Source organism: Diospyros lotus, chromosome 9 (genome assembly GCF_014633365.1).
Source record: "Diospyros lotus cultivar Yz01 chromosome 9, ASM1463336v1, whole genome shotgun sequence".
In the NCBI taxonomy this organism is placed as follows: Eukaryota; Viridiplantae; Streptophyta; class Magnoliopsida; order Ericales; family Ebenaceae; genus Diospyros; species Diospyros lotus.
This window is the reverse complement of record NC_068346.1, coordinates 5,165,381-5,181,866: the sequence shown is the minus strand read 5'-3', so window position 1 is coordinate 5,181,866 and position 16,486 is coordinate 5,165,381. Positions and strand designations below refer to the sequence as shown.

The 16,486-nt window shown below is 34.4% G+C and overlaps 1 protein-coding gene across 1 annotated transcript; it reads left to right on the top strand.

The window, feature by feature from the left end:
* Positions 1-1,987: 1,987 nt before the first annotated feature.
* On the top strand, positions 1,988-3,078 carry LOC127810245 (defensin-like protein). The gene is made up of 2 exons (XM_052349623.1): positions 1,988-2,238; positions 2,661-3,078. Exons 1-2 carry the CDS (start codon positions 2,175-2,177, stop codon positions 2,828-2,830), a joined length of 234 nt encoding a protein of 77 aa, XP_052205583.1. The 5' UTR covers positions 1,988-2,174; the 3' UTR covers positions 2,831-3,078.
* The last annotated feature ends 13,408 nt before the right edge of the window (positions 3,079-16,486 follow it).

The following is a 16,486-nucleotide window of genomic DNA, read 5'->3' as shown; positions in this document are numbered from 1 at the left end:
TCTTAACTATATAAAATTTGAATCCTCACGTATCTCAAATCTATCAGATAGAGTCAAAATATATTATGAAATTAAAAATTATTTTCCAATAACACTTTCAAGTAAAAATATTGTGACGTCACAATTATATCAAAACTAACTTACAATTACTATCAAGTGGGTTTACCACATCAAAAGTTGAATTAAAGAAATTTGTTAAAGATTCCTATAATGGAGCATCCTAACCCTTTGAAAAAGTCCAAAAATACCCCCCACCATGATGAAATTTGAGCCGAAGCCTAGACTTGACCTGGAGGCTTCGTTAGTTCCAAATAAAAGACCTTACCCAAAGAGTTGAACCCGAACCCTAAACCCAACCTAGGCCAATGTGGCTGTGAGCTCAAATCCAACCTGCCACATAAGACAAGGCTTCCATTACATTCACATCTGTCCACATGGAGAAATCATGGCCCTTTAATTGTTCTATAGCTCATCTATACAAAGACGCAAATTTCAAAGAGTTGAAATACATCATTCAATATTATCTCCTGATTGATTTGATTGTTAGATGACATCGATGGACTAAATTCTACCGTTTTTTTGTAGGTCAAGTTAATTGATTAGAAATAAAATCACGATCAATGATAGCTAAAAATATTTTTAAATTAATAGAAATCAATCATATATAGGTATTTGCTATTAAACAAATCATTATCAATTCCAAAACATCATCAACTCCGTTTCACAATTGTAATTTATCAAGAAATTTTTTAATATTATTTAATTCTTATAAACTAAAAAATACATTCATCAGACATCTTTCAATGATATGACAGGTAATTTGATCTCTTAAAATCACATCATTTTCATTCTAGTCAAACTTTGTGTTCAATTAATTCTTTTTGTTTATAGATAATTAACTTTATAAAAAAATGATTTTCAGAAAGGAACAGTTCTTCCACAAAATTCAACTAAAACATGTTTAGTGGGAAGTAGGTTTGGAGATTAAGATAATTTAAACCTAAATGCAAGAGTTATTGACTTCCTCAAATTGAACTCGGCCCGCTCTAAAGTCAGGGGCGTGTGGGTGAAAGTGGTCACCACCTTTGACAATGTGCTATATGTACCATTTATAGGGATTGAAGAACTCTTCAAATTTTGAAATTTAAGTGATGTTCTAAATTTTGATTAAATTATTAAAAATTAAAAATTAAATCTAATCAATAATGTACTAATATATATATATATATATCTAAGTGATTTAATTAGAATTAAACCCATTATGTGCTATAAATAAGAGAGTAACTGCAGGTAAATTAATGAATATTTCTGTGAAGGGCTTCAATCTCATTGTGGTATTGTTTACTTTCGAGAGCAAGCAGTCGTTGAGACAAGATTGTGATACATAAATATTTTTGTAGTAGCTTTTGTCAGTGACACCCACTCATTCTATAATAAGAAAAGCCAGAGAACGATGAATATATATATATATATAAGTATATATATGTGTGGGTGTTCGTTTAACCTTGTGTATTTTCAAGTTTTCAACCTTGTAAAATCCCAGGCTTCGGGTGTAGAACAAACAGAAGCCAACTAGCAAAGCCCAAACAACACCTCTGACCAGTGAGTGGTGTATATGGAATTTCCTTACTGTTTCGTAGGGGGGATTCCTAATGCATTCATGGTCAATCTTCAAATTTTTTATTTCAGCGTTTAGATTCCTGCAACTGGGTTTGACGACTATCGCTATGGCAGATGATGCCTAGATGCATGCATGAAAGAGCCAGTTTACAATTGCAAACAGTTGTATATATTATGTATCACCACTACCTACTACTATTGTTTTAGATGATGCCTAAAAGGCATATGGAGTACTCAGGGGAGGATTTAGTGGGGGGCAAGCATGGGCTACAGACTTCCCCCAGATTCAGCCCTCCTCCATATTTGCCTTGCAGATGTGGTCTATTTGGGGGAGGAGGGCTCAAACGATCTATGGATTTGGGGGCCAGTCCTCCCCTAGATTTGAAACTCCATTAGAGTTACTTACCCTCACCCCCAAAATCACACTCACTCCGAGTATAAAGTCCACCTCCCTCCTCTTCCTATTCTTATCTTCTAATTAAACCCTTTCTCTCTCTCTCTCTCTCTCTCTCTCTCTCTCTGGCGCTCTCTCTCTAGAGAAGAAGAAGAAGAAGATGGAGCGCTCTGTGCGTTTGGTTTCAGCGGTTTTCCTCGTGCTGATGCTCCTCGTCACCACTGGTTAATTACTTCATTCTCTCTGCCGCCTTCGTCTTCTTTAGCTTCCATCTCTTTCATACACACACACAGACACACACATATATATATGTACATATTGAAGATCATATATGGAAGCATAAGCTTTATTGTTTCACAGCATATATACCTAGGAATTTGCGAATCTCCTTGGGTTTTTTGACGTAACATTTTGCGTTTTGAGAGTATTCTATGCCTTTTTAGTTATGAAAGTGTTATTTCCATTTTGTTAAGAGTAATTATATTTTCTTATTATTTTATTCTCATCTAGATCTTGCTTTAACCATATATATATATATATATATATATGGATGTTTTGGAAGAAAGAGTGAAGATGTTGTTATCATTTAATTAATTATCTGGTAAAATATATGGGTTTTTATATTTGAGTGTTGGTACTGGGGCAGAGACGGGGAACATGGTGTCGGAGGCGAAGACATGCGAGTCGCACAGCCACCAGTTCAAGGGGAAGTGCGAGAAGAAGAGCCACTGCGCCGCCGTATGCAAGACGGAGGGCTTCACCGACGGCCACTGCCGGGGCATCCACCACCGCTGCTTCTGCTCCAAACACTGTTGATGATGAGTTCTGGGAATCCATGGCTGTCTTACGTGGTCGTCTCCTTCAATAATTCAGCTAGCTAGCTAGCCGTAGCGCTGTCTCTGCTGCTGCAGTAGTAGTAATTTTGAGTGTCTATGTAGTGTGTTGACGACCGGAGGCTTCACTCCCGCTTTCTTCTATGGTGTCTAATCCATGGCTCTGTCTCTCTTACTGTTTGGCTCTCTCTTCCTCTCCATGTTTAATATTATGTAACCATGCTTCCAAAACCTCAATCTCTCTCTCTCTCTCTCTCTACACGCACACACTGTGACACAAATCTGTTCTATTCTATCATTCCTACACTAGGGTTACTAAATTCTGTCAATTTTTTTAGTTTTTGAAATATGGGTTACATATTTGCTTGAAATCACAGAATCATCAAGAAATTTTAGTTTTTTCTTTAAATTTATGAATCAACAATAATTTGTCATTGTAGTAAGATTTATATATTATATAATTACAGAGTGGGATGAAACCAGAATCTCTCTCTGTGTATATATATATATATATATGTATATTATATAATTACAAGGTATGAGGTCATTTTTAACCCATTTTCTTATCCCACTCTTACGAGTTTCAATCCACACTCTTTATTCTCCTCTCTACTTCACTTCCTATTTCATTTATTATTTTTATAAACTTTAATTATATTTATTTTACTTTATTTATAATTTTAACACATACATAAAATCAATAATTAAATACACAAATTAATAACTAAATATAAAAAATAATTAAAGATACACATAAATAAAATTAATAATTAAATACACAAAATAATCAAATATACACATATACAAAATCAATAATTAAATACACAAAATAATCAAATATACATATATACAAAATCAATAATTAAATACACAAAATAATTCCCCAAACAATTCTACAAAAATTTTCCAAAAAATTTCCAAAGAAGACGTTATTTTCCTCAATCTTCTCCTTGTTCAGCTCGGAGAAGATGACATTTTGCTCGTTGCCGACACCAAATCTAGCCGTCGTTTTGTGTGTCGTCGCTGCTGGTAGCTATTGCTTCTGCTTGTCGTCAGCATCTTTTTCAAATTTTAGATCTGCAACCGACAGTTGTTGAAACTCATCGTCGCTGCTGGTAGCCATTGCTACTGCTTGTCGTCAGCATTTTTTTCAAATTTTAGATCTGCAACAGAAAGTTGTTGAAACTCGTCGTCGCTGTTGGTAGCCATTGCTACTGTTTGTCGTCAGCATCTTTTTCAAATTTTAGATCTGCAACAGGCGGTTGTTGAAACAAATATAATAGAGAGCAATTTTTCACTTCTTAACTCTAGCAGATTGAGAGGTCCGTTGGAGATGATTTTTAGTAATTTCCTCCTCAAAGTTTAGTTTGGCGAAAATTTGCCCCACGCATTAGAGATAGCCTAAGTGTCCGAAGAATAAAACATACCATTACTGTTACGAAAATGCAATTTATCACTTTATTTTAGTATTTATTTTGATATTTGTGTATTATTAATATTAATATATTATATATTATATTAATATAATTATAGAATAGAAACCGAACAGTCCTACAAATATGAATGGGCGAAAAACATATAACCAATTGGTTTCTCAAATTCACTTAATTAAGGGTTTAATAATATTTTAAGGGTTTAATTTTCAACATTTGATTAATTCCATCCAACCAGCAGATTAATTACATTTTATGTTTAATATGATGTGAGGAGTTTTTATTTTTGTTTAATCTTAATTATTATCTCAAATACATTTTGTTTGTAGATATTATTATTAATTTTAAAACAATTTTATTAATTAATGTAAAATTTCAAAATAATAGTTAGCATTATCTCTGTTTTTTTTTTTTTTTTGAGTAAATTACAGTATCACTTCTAATGTAAATAATTACAAATATCACTCATCAATTTTTTAAAGTTAAAACAACCACTTTGTTCTTGAAAAAAATTAAATAAAATTACCATATTATCCTTTCTCTTTTTAATGCTTTTCCCTCTTTCTCCACGAAAATGGAAACTCTCTTTTTCCTCTCTATGAAACATTCAGAAAGGGAAAAAAAAAAGACTTAATTTAATTAGTATTGATCGTAATTTTTTTTTTTTTTGATGTTAGAGTTTGTTTATTTGTGAAAAATTATAGTAGTTTTAAAAAAAAATATCTCTCTACAGAAATAAAAAATTAAAAATTGTTTAAAATAGTTTTTTTTTTAAATTGAAGAATAGAAAATAAATTTTTTATTTTTTAAAATTGTATAGTATTATTTTTTCATGTGATTCAAATTAATTTTTTTATTATTATTGGCCATCAGCAATTTGATGACCGAAATGTAGCGTTTCTTTTAGTCATTCCTTCTCAATTTCTGCAAGTAATCCTTGTACCATTTATCTTTCTATTCCGTCGAGCAAGCCTTATAGTTGCCTTCTCCATTCCTATAATACCCGAGAATGATTTGAGGTCATAAATAATATTTGATGAAGGGCATAAATGGACTTTGTGGAAAATAAGACTATAGGGTACACTAACGCAACTTTGGACGATCGAATTAGTCAGAGGGAGTACCCTAGACCCTAGATAGCCAAGGAAAATGGTATAGTATCGACAAGTAATACGAGTTATGATTTTAGGCATCAAAAGAAGTTGGATCGGGAACGGTTCCCGGTACAGCTAAAAAAAGGCAATTGTGATTTAGGCTGAAATACCGAATTATCGTACGGGGCATCCGGGAAGTCAATGGAACCCCAAGGAAGTTCATATTTGGCATATAGAGTAACCCTTCAGTAGTTTTTGGAAGAAACGAAAGGGTTTGTAGCTAAAACGAAGATTCGGGCCTAAGTGCAGTTTTTTCGAAATTGACGGAGGGAGATCGAAACGATATTTTTTCGGAATTTTAAAGAGAGTGTTTTGGGATATTTCAAAGGGTTATAAAGGTCTTTAAAGAGAAGTTCAGTTTTTGAGTCGGGGGCAAAATCGTAATTTTGAGGTTGGGGGTAAAAGTGTAATTTATCAAAAAATTAGGGGCATTAGCGCAATTAGTCCATTTTTTAGGGACTAAAATGCAATTAAAAATTAGCCCGGGGACCATGTTGAAAAGGGTCTAAGTGCAATTATCCAAAAGTTCGGGCCAAAGTGTAATTCTTGAAATCTTTTTACTAGGGGCATTTGGGAGATTCAGGAAAAAAGCTTCATAAATGACTTTAGAGATAAGGATGAAGTCTCATGATGACGTTAGAGATAAGATGAAGGCTCATGATGACTTTAAGGATAAGATTTGTATAAGATTTGATTGGATAAGAAAAGATTTGATTTGGATAGCAATGATTGCAGAAGATCTTAGAAGATTTTGGAATGATTACAAAAGATATTAGAAGATTTGGAATGATTATAGAAGATTTACAATGATTGCAGAGAATCTTAGAAGATTTTGGAATGATTACAAAAGATATTAGAAGATTTGGAATGATTATAGAAGATTTACAATGATTGCAGAGAATCTTAGAAGATTCTGGAATGATTTGCAAAAGATATCAAAAGATTTGGAATGATTATAGAAAATATTAGAAGATTTGGAATGATTGGAAAAGATTTTGAAAGATTTGAAATGATTGCAGAATATATATTTCTTGGTGGCTAAGTTTCCTAAACATATAAATAGGGGCTCAAGGCTAAGGATTCTCTCATTCGAAGCTGTGATACATTTGTGCTAGACGAGAGTGCTTCAGGTATAGTGGATAGAGCGTTTTTAAAGCATACGCGAGGCATCACACGCGTAGAGCACTTAGGCAGCACGTGAGGACCTGTAAGGAGATGGTTTGGTTAAAAGACTTGAGGAGTTGCACGAAAATTGAGGTTGGGCACAAGATTCGAGGTGTTCTGAGTTTCGTTCAAGGTGAGTTGTTCGCTACCAAAATTTGGCTTTCTTGTGAGTGGTTCTCCTCCAAAACTTGATTTATTGTGCTTGTTCTATCTGAACATATGGTGATTTCATGCAAAATGGTTTTGTGCATTAAAATGGTAACCGATGACGGTTGAATTTATGAGGGAGGTTTGTCCCTAAACGTTTTGAACTGTGCATTGCATTTTATAAATGTTGTTTATACGATGCATTGAATTGTGAATTGTGGCATTGTCTTGAGTTTTATGTGTACGTATGGAATGTCAGCCTCGGATGTTGTCTGGATAGTGTAGCCATAATTCTCCAAGGGCGTGACGGAATAATAGGGGTATCTGATGCTAGTGTGCATGTCAGGATAGCCGCCTTGGTTTCCGTGCCAGACCGTTTGGTCAGGGAAGTTGCACTAGGACGACTAGGTGATCCATACTGCGTTGTTCATGTGGGATGTCAGCCTAGGATGTTGTCTGGATAGTGTAGCCGTAATTCTCCAAGGGCGTGACGGAATAATAGGGGTATCTGATGCTGGGTGTGCATGTCAGGATAGCCGCCTTGATTTCCGTGCCAGGCCGTTTGGCCAGGGAAGTTGCACTAGGACGACTAGGTGGTCCATGTGAAATTTTGGAGTTGGGATTGTATGGTGGTTCTTGGATGCTTAAGGTGGGAACGTATTCTGGTGAGATGCGTTGGCAGCCCCATTTAAGCTAGAATCGCGTCGCGTCGTCGTGTCGTCGAGTCGGTGTGGTGGCATAGCTTTTAGAGAGATTGCTCTTTCCCCATGGTAGGGTTAAGCGCGTGGGAATTCTCTTGAGCTAGGGCTTACCGGGTATATTTGTTTATTTCATGTCTTGCATTATTCATGAAAAATGTGTTTTGAACTCTCACTTAGATGATTCATCATCTAATTTGGACTTTGTCCCTGGAATATTCAAACGTTCCAGGTGAAGGCAGCGATGCAAATGGGAAAGGAATCGTCGAGGAGTGACGGCGACTAGCGGATAGTTTACATTATGTCTTTACTGTTATGTTATTTACTTTTGAAAACGTTATGTAAACGTTGGTGCAACTTTATATATAAATAAAGTGGTTTTGGTTATGACCTGTTGAGGTTTCGATCTAGCTTCCGCATTTGTGTTGGTGAACCTGTCTTGGTTTATTAATGGTTCATAGTTGATATACTGAGAAGGTGTAACGGGATCTTCGGGGAATGGTTTTTGTGTTGGATTTTTGTTTGAAAAAAATTTATCCCCGGAATCTTACGTTACGTTAACGCTCCCGAGAATTGGGGTGTTACAATTCCTGCTCATTGTATATTGATTATTTATAAACGTAAGTATACTGATCTAATGTGTTGTATGTGAATTTCTTGGTGCTTCATGAGTCCTTCCTTAAGGGTCCAAATGGGATTTACATCACCCATAATTCCTTTTTGTGGATGGCTTTGTTGGTTAGGAAAGGATGCAAACAACTCACTCGTTATGTATCCGTTGGACTGTGTCACATAGATATATATTTGTGTATATATATATATATATATGAACTGTGAGTCTTTCTGCAGTGTATTGATACCTTGTTCTACTTCTTGTGGGTCTCCGTGTGGTCTTGAATGGAGCTTAATATACCCCCCAAAAATCCTTTCTGTGAGTGGTGTATTTTTAGATTAAAGAAGAAAAGAGACCTTGCTCGTCTCTGTGTTTCGAAGTTGCAGCGTTTCACGCCTATATACATATATGTAATTAATAAGCCCCATTCGAATGGAGCCCCATCCATTTGAATGACCCATGCTCTATTCGAATGCCTCCCTTGTTTAAAAGCCTCATTTTGTGCCATTCGAATGACACTTGCTTCCATTCGAATAGCCATTGTTTGATTCGGATAGCATATATATATACGCCATATATATCCAAAAAAGAAAGAAATCCATTTTAGCAAACTTCAAGCCCAATTTCAACCCCTATTCATCCCGAATCTCTGAAAACTCAAAACACAAATGTTGTAGATATTTGTCTTGGATTTCCATAGAATCTTGAATCATCTAAATCAGAGCTCATATGCGAGAGTTATGTTCGAAATGCCAAACACTGTCGAAACTGTATAGTCACATTCTAATGTATCGCGACAACAACAACTTCAAACCCGATTTATACCTTTATGGAGCCCAAATCTCTTAAAACTCAAAACATGAAAGTTGTAGATCTTTTTTTTTGGATTTCCATATCATCTTGAATAAGCTCAATCAGAGCTCAGACGAGAAAGTTATACCCTGATTACCAATCAATGTTGAATCTATTCAGAATAGTCCCATTTGAATGAGTTCCTCCCACTTTCGAATGAATTTCATGTAAGCTGATCAAATTGCTCTAATTTTTGCCTAAAATTCGAATGCAACAATTTCCTCATTCGAATGAATTTCCCTATCATTCAAATGTGTTAGAAGTCATTCGAATGTGCCTCTCAAACTTGTGATTTGCTGTAACAGTTTTGACCATGCTCTGTTCTTTTGGGTATATCTTCCTGTGATGATATCCGATTTAAGATCTGTTTAATGCATTAGAAACTAGACTTCATAGGCTTCGATATGATATATTATTTGAATAATTTGGTTACGTTTTGAGCCCGTAACAACCCGATTAATTTTTGTCATGAAATTCGTAGCTTACTGTTTCGTGTAATCTGACCCCATAGTGTTCTTTGGCCTATAACTTTCTGTTCCCATCTCAGAATTCAGATTCGTTTCTTGGGATGTAAACTAGATATCCTAGGCTTCGTTTTGATATATTACCCATATTATTTGGCTTTATATTGAGTCCGTAATGACCCTGTCAATCTTGGCCAAGAATCTGGGAATTTCTACTGTGATCCATCCTTTATATATATATATGCCTCATTCGAATGGTATGGTGTATCATTCGAATGTCACTTGTTGTTTCATTCGAATAAGACCCTCCACGCAATTCAATCAACCCTATATGTTTATGCTTATGCCTGATTTGAATAGCCCTTGCATATATGTTTATCCACCATCCGAATGACCCCTATTTAATTTTCTCAAAAATATACATCAATGTCAATTTAGCATAATTATTGAATGAATTTAAATGATTATATGATGGGAAAAATAACGTATTAAGTCTTTAATTTTCCTCATATGGTGAATCAAGATTTAACCTTAAATAACATCTCCCAAAATTATTTATGTGTGATAATTTACATCTTGAATGTGGTAAATGCTATGAAGATTGTTGAATTTATCTGAGGATGGTAAAATACCTGATATGGTAAATGGTGCTGAAAGTATGAATATTGAGAAACAAGAATTTAAATACATGTGGTTGGCAAATGTATATATACATGTTACATATATATATATATGTTTTGCACACCTATTATTTTGCGCGGAGAGAGAAAGGGTACCCTAGAGCACCTAGCGTGGGACGAGGTGGCCATAGTCCGACAGGTTGGCTCCATATTTATCTGTGAGATTTTATGAAACTTATGCACTTTTGCATGCATCTATTTATGGCTTAAGAGCCGAGAAAATTGATATTGAAAATGAAATGATGCACTCTTGCATGTATTGATTGATGGCTTGCGAGCCTGTGAAAATTGATAATGATATTGAAATTTTATGCACGTTTGCATAGTGATACATGGTGACCTAATATATTAATTTGAATTGATAAATTCATGAATTATGAATCTTGTATATAATTGTGGAGTCCTTGATTACTTTTCTTGGTGTCAATATGTTTTTGGATCCTATATATTGTCCATTGTTTCTCGAACTTGCTGAGCCCTGTGGCTCACTTGATATTCTTTGCCATTCCACGTAAAGGAAAGTCTATTATTGGGGGCAAGTCTAATAGGACTGCAGTCTAGGGATAGTGGTGTACGGAGACATGTCCTAACTTTAAGGATCTTAGTTAGTGATTTGGTGAGGTTGTAATAATGAGAATTTATTATGTTATTGGCATTTGAGCCTCTTATTATTTTATTTGGCTATCGAGCCTAGAGTTATGAGATATTGGGAATGTAATTGAACCTTGATTTAATTTCCGCTGCTAGAAATGAAATGAGTTGTTATTTGATTTCAGTTTGTTCTATATCATCTATGTAAGGACCTTCTTTCGAATATTCGGAAGCGGGCCTTACACCTGCCCCACTGCTCAATAGCTCTAACCAACTCATACCCAAGAAATCCATAAAGACACCTGCACATCTAGGAACCTAGTCTCCAAGTTGGATTCAGTATCATTCCGAAAGGAATGGGAGCTGTACAAACCCTTATAGGCACATAATAAATAAAACCCCAACGTGTCTCATATTTAATTTTAAATTAAATCATGCCAATAAATCCTTGCTTCGTATACTTAATACATGAAATCGAACGAATTAAAGAAATGCGTGGGGTTCATAAAATAGGAAAAGCTCACAAAGGTATTTAACCCTAGAAGTCTCCTAATTAAATTAATTAAGCAAAATTAGCACAATAACCGTTTATAATGAACGTAATTAATTTATGGAACCAAATTGAGCTTGTCTCTATATATTTAGTTGATTACAGCGTTTTTAAGCTCGCACGTCACTAAATTAGTACACGTTGAAAATTAACATAAACTCTCAAAATTAATAAAATTGGACTCAAAATTAAATTCCAACCGTACAGAATGATTAATATATATTTCTTTACTTGCCTGGCTAATTAAAATCGAATTAAACCTTGATTTAACCCTTAATTTCTCCAAAAATTTCCCTCTTCGTGTGCCTTCTTCTTCTTTGTATTTCTCATCTTCATTCTGCTTGATTCCTCTCCAATTTTCACTACAAATTGCAGCTTAAAAAGGCAAAGAAAAAAGGACCAGCTGGGCTACCAGCGGCTGCCGCGTGGCAGACCAGCTGGTGCCACCGCCTTGCCCAAAACGACATAGTTTTGGGCAAGGTTTTGGTTGAAAAATCAGCCAAAATTCCCCTTCAGCGCGCAAGTCCCAAGCTTCGAATCCGCAACTGCTCGCATGCCCACCTCGCGCGTGAATCACCCGATCCAGCTGCTCCCTCATACATATAATGCGTGCGATTTTATTTAAGGTGACCCACGACCCATTTTCGAGAATTATTCCAGTGCCTAAAACTTTCAAAAATCGACACTTGCACCCCACATCTGACTTTTCTCTTATTTCACTCTCATCCCAAATTTCCAGAAATCCATTAAATTAATTTATTTTATTATTTTTCTAAATACTCCCCAATAAATAATTATTCTCTTTCAACATTAAACACTTATTAATCACTGAAAATAAAAATTAAATCAATATATTCAATAATCTCCACAACACAATAATTAATAATTAATATTTATCTTACATCCAAAAATATTTAATAATCACCTTATACGCAATAATTACTAATTATCAGTCATTCACTAAATTATTCAATCCCAATAAATCAAAATCACTTCAAATGTATAATCTAATAATTATTAACTGTAATACCCGGGAATAATTTGAGGATAAAAAAGATATTTGATAAAGAGCGTAAATGAAATTTTGGGAAAAATAAGGCTATAGGGTACACTAACGCAGCTTTGGACGACCGAATTAGTCAGAGGGAGTACCCCGGACCCTAGATAGCCAAGGAAAATGGTATAGTATCGACGAGTGATTTAAATTATGATTTTTAGTGATAAAAGAAATAAGATCGGGAACAGTTTTCGGTACAGCAAAAATACAGCTACCAATTAGGTCGTATTACCGAATTGTTATAGACGATGTCCAAAAATTCAACGGAGTGTGTCTAGAACTAATATTTGATGTATAGAACAACCTTTAAGTGGTTTTAGGTTGAATCGAGTGGATTTGAGATTAAATCGATCAATCAGGCCTAAGTGTAATTTTCTAAAATTGCCTGAGGGAGGTCAAAACGGTAATTTTTCAAAATTTTCAAGGGAGAAATGAGAAGTACTAATCTTTAGTGTCTTAGTGATGGTGATAGAAAGATCTGGGACCTGAGGATAAGGGCCAAAATGTAAAAGAAAATTTTAAGAGGGCCAAACTGCAATTTCTGAAAATCTGCTCAGAAATGGCAGATCTGGCCGCGATTTGTGGCCAGAAAATCTAGCTATTTGGCAACCTAGCTTCATCAGGGCATGACCAAGGACAGTCCTGGTGGCTTGTAGGAGGAGATTTGGCCGAAAATCGGCCACGTGGGGGTCGGATTTAGCCTATAAATACCAAGGGTTTTTGGCCAAATTTGGAGCATCAAATTTCTCGGTTTTGAGGGCGAATCCAGGGAAACCAATAAGGGGCTTTTGATCCTTGAGGCAAGAGGAGCATTTCTGGAGAATTTCGTGAGTTTTCGAGCTGGGTTGAAGGAGTTTCGTGGGTGGCCGGAAAAGCGAGGCAGTTCGCCTACCGCCGCTTATAACCGGCCGTTTGGTGGGTTTTCCGGTGGCCTTTCTGCCTAAAATCGGTGGGGTTGGGATCGATTCTTCGTGGGCTTTCAGGGGGTACCGGTTTCGGGGGCATCGGAGCAACCGCCGATGACTGGCTCGAGGTTGAAAACGGTGGCGCGTGAGTTGCACGCGCCAGCCTTTGCTTGCACCCACGCGCCAAGCGCGTGAAGGCGCGTGACGAGGGGCTTTTTGGTAATTCAACTTCCAAAAATTTTATTTAATTATTTTATTAATTATTATGTAAAAATATTTGAGAAAATAGTTGTGTGGATATTTATTTTGAATTATTAGAGAAGAAAAATAGGAGAAAAAATAGGAAAATGTGAGAAAAATAAGGAAAAATTATAATTGTTGAATAAATATGATGATTAGGGTGCCTTGAGGGTTGAGGCGAAGTGACTCGTGCGAAGTTCGAGGTGAGCAGGCAAATCGAGGCGTACCGTGCTTTTCAAGAAGAATTTGCGCCTAAAAGTGAGTGGTTCTACCCGAAAAGAGACTTATAGTAGTATGTGAATGGTTTACTGTGAGTGTTCATCCCTATGGCTTGATTTATTGTGATGGTTTGTCCAAACAATTATTTACACATGCATTGAATTTCGTACGATAAATTGCATACATCGAAATGTTGATTTTAAGTTATGCATGTTATGATTTTCAGCATTGGCATGTTGTGTGTTGTCCATGAGGGACGTGGGTTGTTAACCTGTGACGTAACTCTCGAGTGTCAGCACTCAGAATACGTGCCAAGGGTTAGTGCTATGTGACCCACTTGGGACGGGGCTGAGATGGACTTCACCCTACGGTACTCAAGTGGCGGGGTTGAGAATGGACACCACCCCAATTGTTGGCTCAAGTGGCGGGGCTGAGAGTGGACACCACCCTAGGTTCCTTTGAGCAATTGCATTAAGGTCGAGGTGTCGTTGATTCCGGGGATAGTGCTAATGTGACACTCTTGAGGCTAGGGTTGCATTGGGTTTGGAATGCTTTTGAGTAGGAGCGTAATGCCTAACAATGACAATGGAGTGATTCCCGGGTTCATATGTCGAGGTTGGCCCTCTTAAGCAGGATTGGTTTGCCAATAGGTCGGTGTGGTCGTGTCGCATTTAGAGAGATTGCATTTTCCCCGGTTAGGGCTAAGTACTATGCAGGATTCTCTTAGGCTGGGGCATGTCGGGATTTATTGATTTTATATATGGTTTTGCATATCTACATGAAAATATTTTTGAACTCTCGCTTAGATGATTCAGCATCTAATTTGGACTATATCCCTGGAATATTCAAACGTTCCAGGTGAATGCAGTGGCGCCAAGGGAAAGATTGTCTTCGAGATGTAGCTGCTATGTTTAGTTTTCGTAGGTTTTGTCTATGATTACGATGTTTAGAGGTTATATAATATTTTGATATTTTTATGTGAAACATCGATTTGGTTATTGTAAAAAGAATTGTCGGTTATATATCATTGAGGTTTCGATCTTACTTCTGCTGATGTGATTGAAAATATCTATCTTAGTTTATTAATTATTAAATTTTGATATGCTAAGAAGGTACGATCGGTATTGTTGGGAAATGATTATGATGAAGGTATGTGTATCGAGAGAATTATGTTGTGTGTTTGATGTTGAAAAAATATATATTCCCGAAATCTCGAGGTAATGCTCGTTCTGAGAAAACGGGGCGTTACATTAATTGTTCCCAATCAAATTAATAATAATTTATTATTCCCGAATTATCGGGATATTACATTATCCATACATGACTTTACATATTTCTCTTGGCAATCAATTACCACATTCAAGATAGGTCAAATTTTTAATAAAACAACAAAAAAATAAAGTTAAAAAATAAAATTATAATATTTAAGTTATATATAAAATTATAATATTTAAAATTATAAAAAATAAATTTAAATTAATTAAACTATATATAAAAAAATTAAAGATAATTTAAATAATCAATTAATTATATTAATGATAATAATCAAATTTTTAAAATTAACTATCCATTTATGACTTCACATATTCCTACTGTCAATAATAAAATATAAAACATAATAAATTTTTCAAAAGAAATATGACAACATATGATAAATATATAAATAACATATACAAAATATTAATTTTGTCAAAATAACTTAAATGACTTATTTAAAATAATCTAATTTTGCCTAAATAACTAATTTAACATAACCTACCAACTAGTTATTTTTCAAAATTAAGTAATAACATAAACATATATAAGATTTGTACTTTTTTGCATGATTTTAAAATTAATTAAGGGTTTTAGAGTTTTGAGTGGCGACTTTATTGAGAGAGAATGAGAGATAAATTATGGGAAATAAAATAAAAAATTAAATTTATTTTTTAAAAAAAATTATTTGGCAGTCAGTATCCGATGATATTATCTAATATCTCAAGATTTCTCCCAATTTAAAAAAATCACATTTTTTTTAATTTATTTCAATTAAAATTTTATATTAATACTTAAGAATTAATAATATGAATTAGATATTGTCTCTTCATATACCATGCTTACACATTCTCCAAGTACTTTTTAGCTAAAAAAATTTATCTATAGGTTCCAAGAACTACATGTTTTCTATAAATCTAGGTTTAATTAATCATCTACAAAAATTCTATTTAGGGTAAGAAAAAAAAAACATAATAAAATATCAAAATAGAAACTGAAAATGGACGGGAAAATGATTTAGCAGCTGTTTTATTATAATATATATATAGATTAAGGGTTTTAGAGTTTTGAGTGGTGACTTTATATATTGAAAGAGAATGAGAGATAAATTATGGAAAATAAAATCAAAAATTGAATTTATTTTTTAAAAAAATTTACTTGGCAATCGGTATCCGATAGTATTACCTGATATCTCAAGATTTTTCCCGATTTAAAAAAATTTCCTTTTTATGTAATTTATTTCAATTAAAATTTTATATTAATATTTAAGAATTAATAATATGGATTAGATCTTGTCTCTTCATATACCATGCTTACACATTCGCCAAACACTTTTCAACTAAAATAAATTATCTACAAGTTCCAAGAACTACACGTTTTCCACAAATCTAGACTTAATTAATGATTTACAAAAATTCTATTTCGAGTAAGAAAAAAAAATAAAACATAATAAAATATCAAAATAGAAATTGAAAATGGGCGGGAAAAGGATTTGGCTGCTGTTTTGTTATAATATATATATATATATATTAAGAGTTTTAGAGTTTTGAGTGGTGACTTTATATATTGAGAGAGAATGAGAGATAAATTATGGAAAATAAAATCAAAAATTGAATTT

Excerpts from the sequence above, each read along its gene's own strand:
- LOC127810245 (XM_052349623.1), top strand. The coding sequence starts at position 2,175 with ATGGAGCGCTCTGTGCGTTTGGTTTCAGCGGTTTTCCTCGTGCTGATG. Across the intron at positions 2,239-2,660 it reads GATGCTCCTCGTCACCACTG|AGACGGGGAACATGGTGTCG; the intron begins GTTAATTACTTC and ends GTACTGGGGCAG.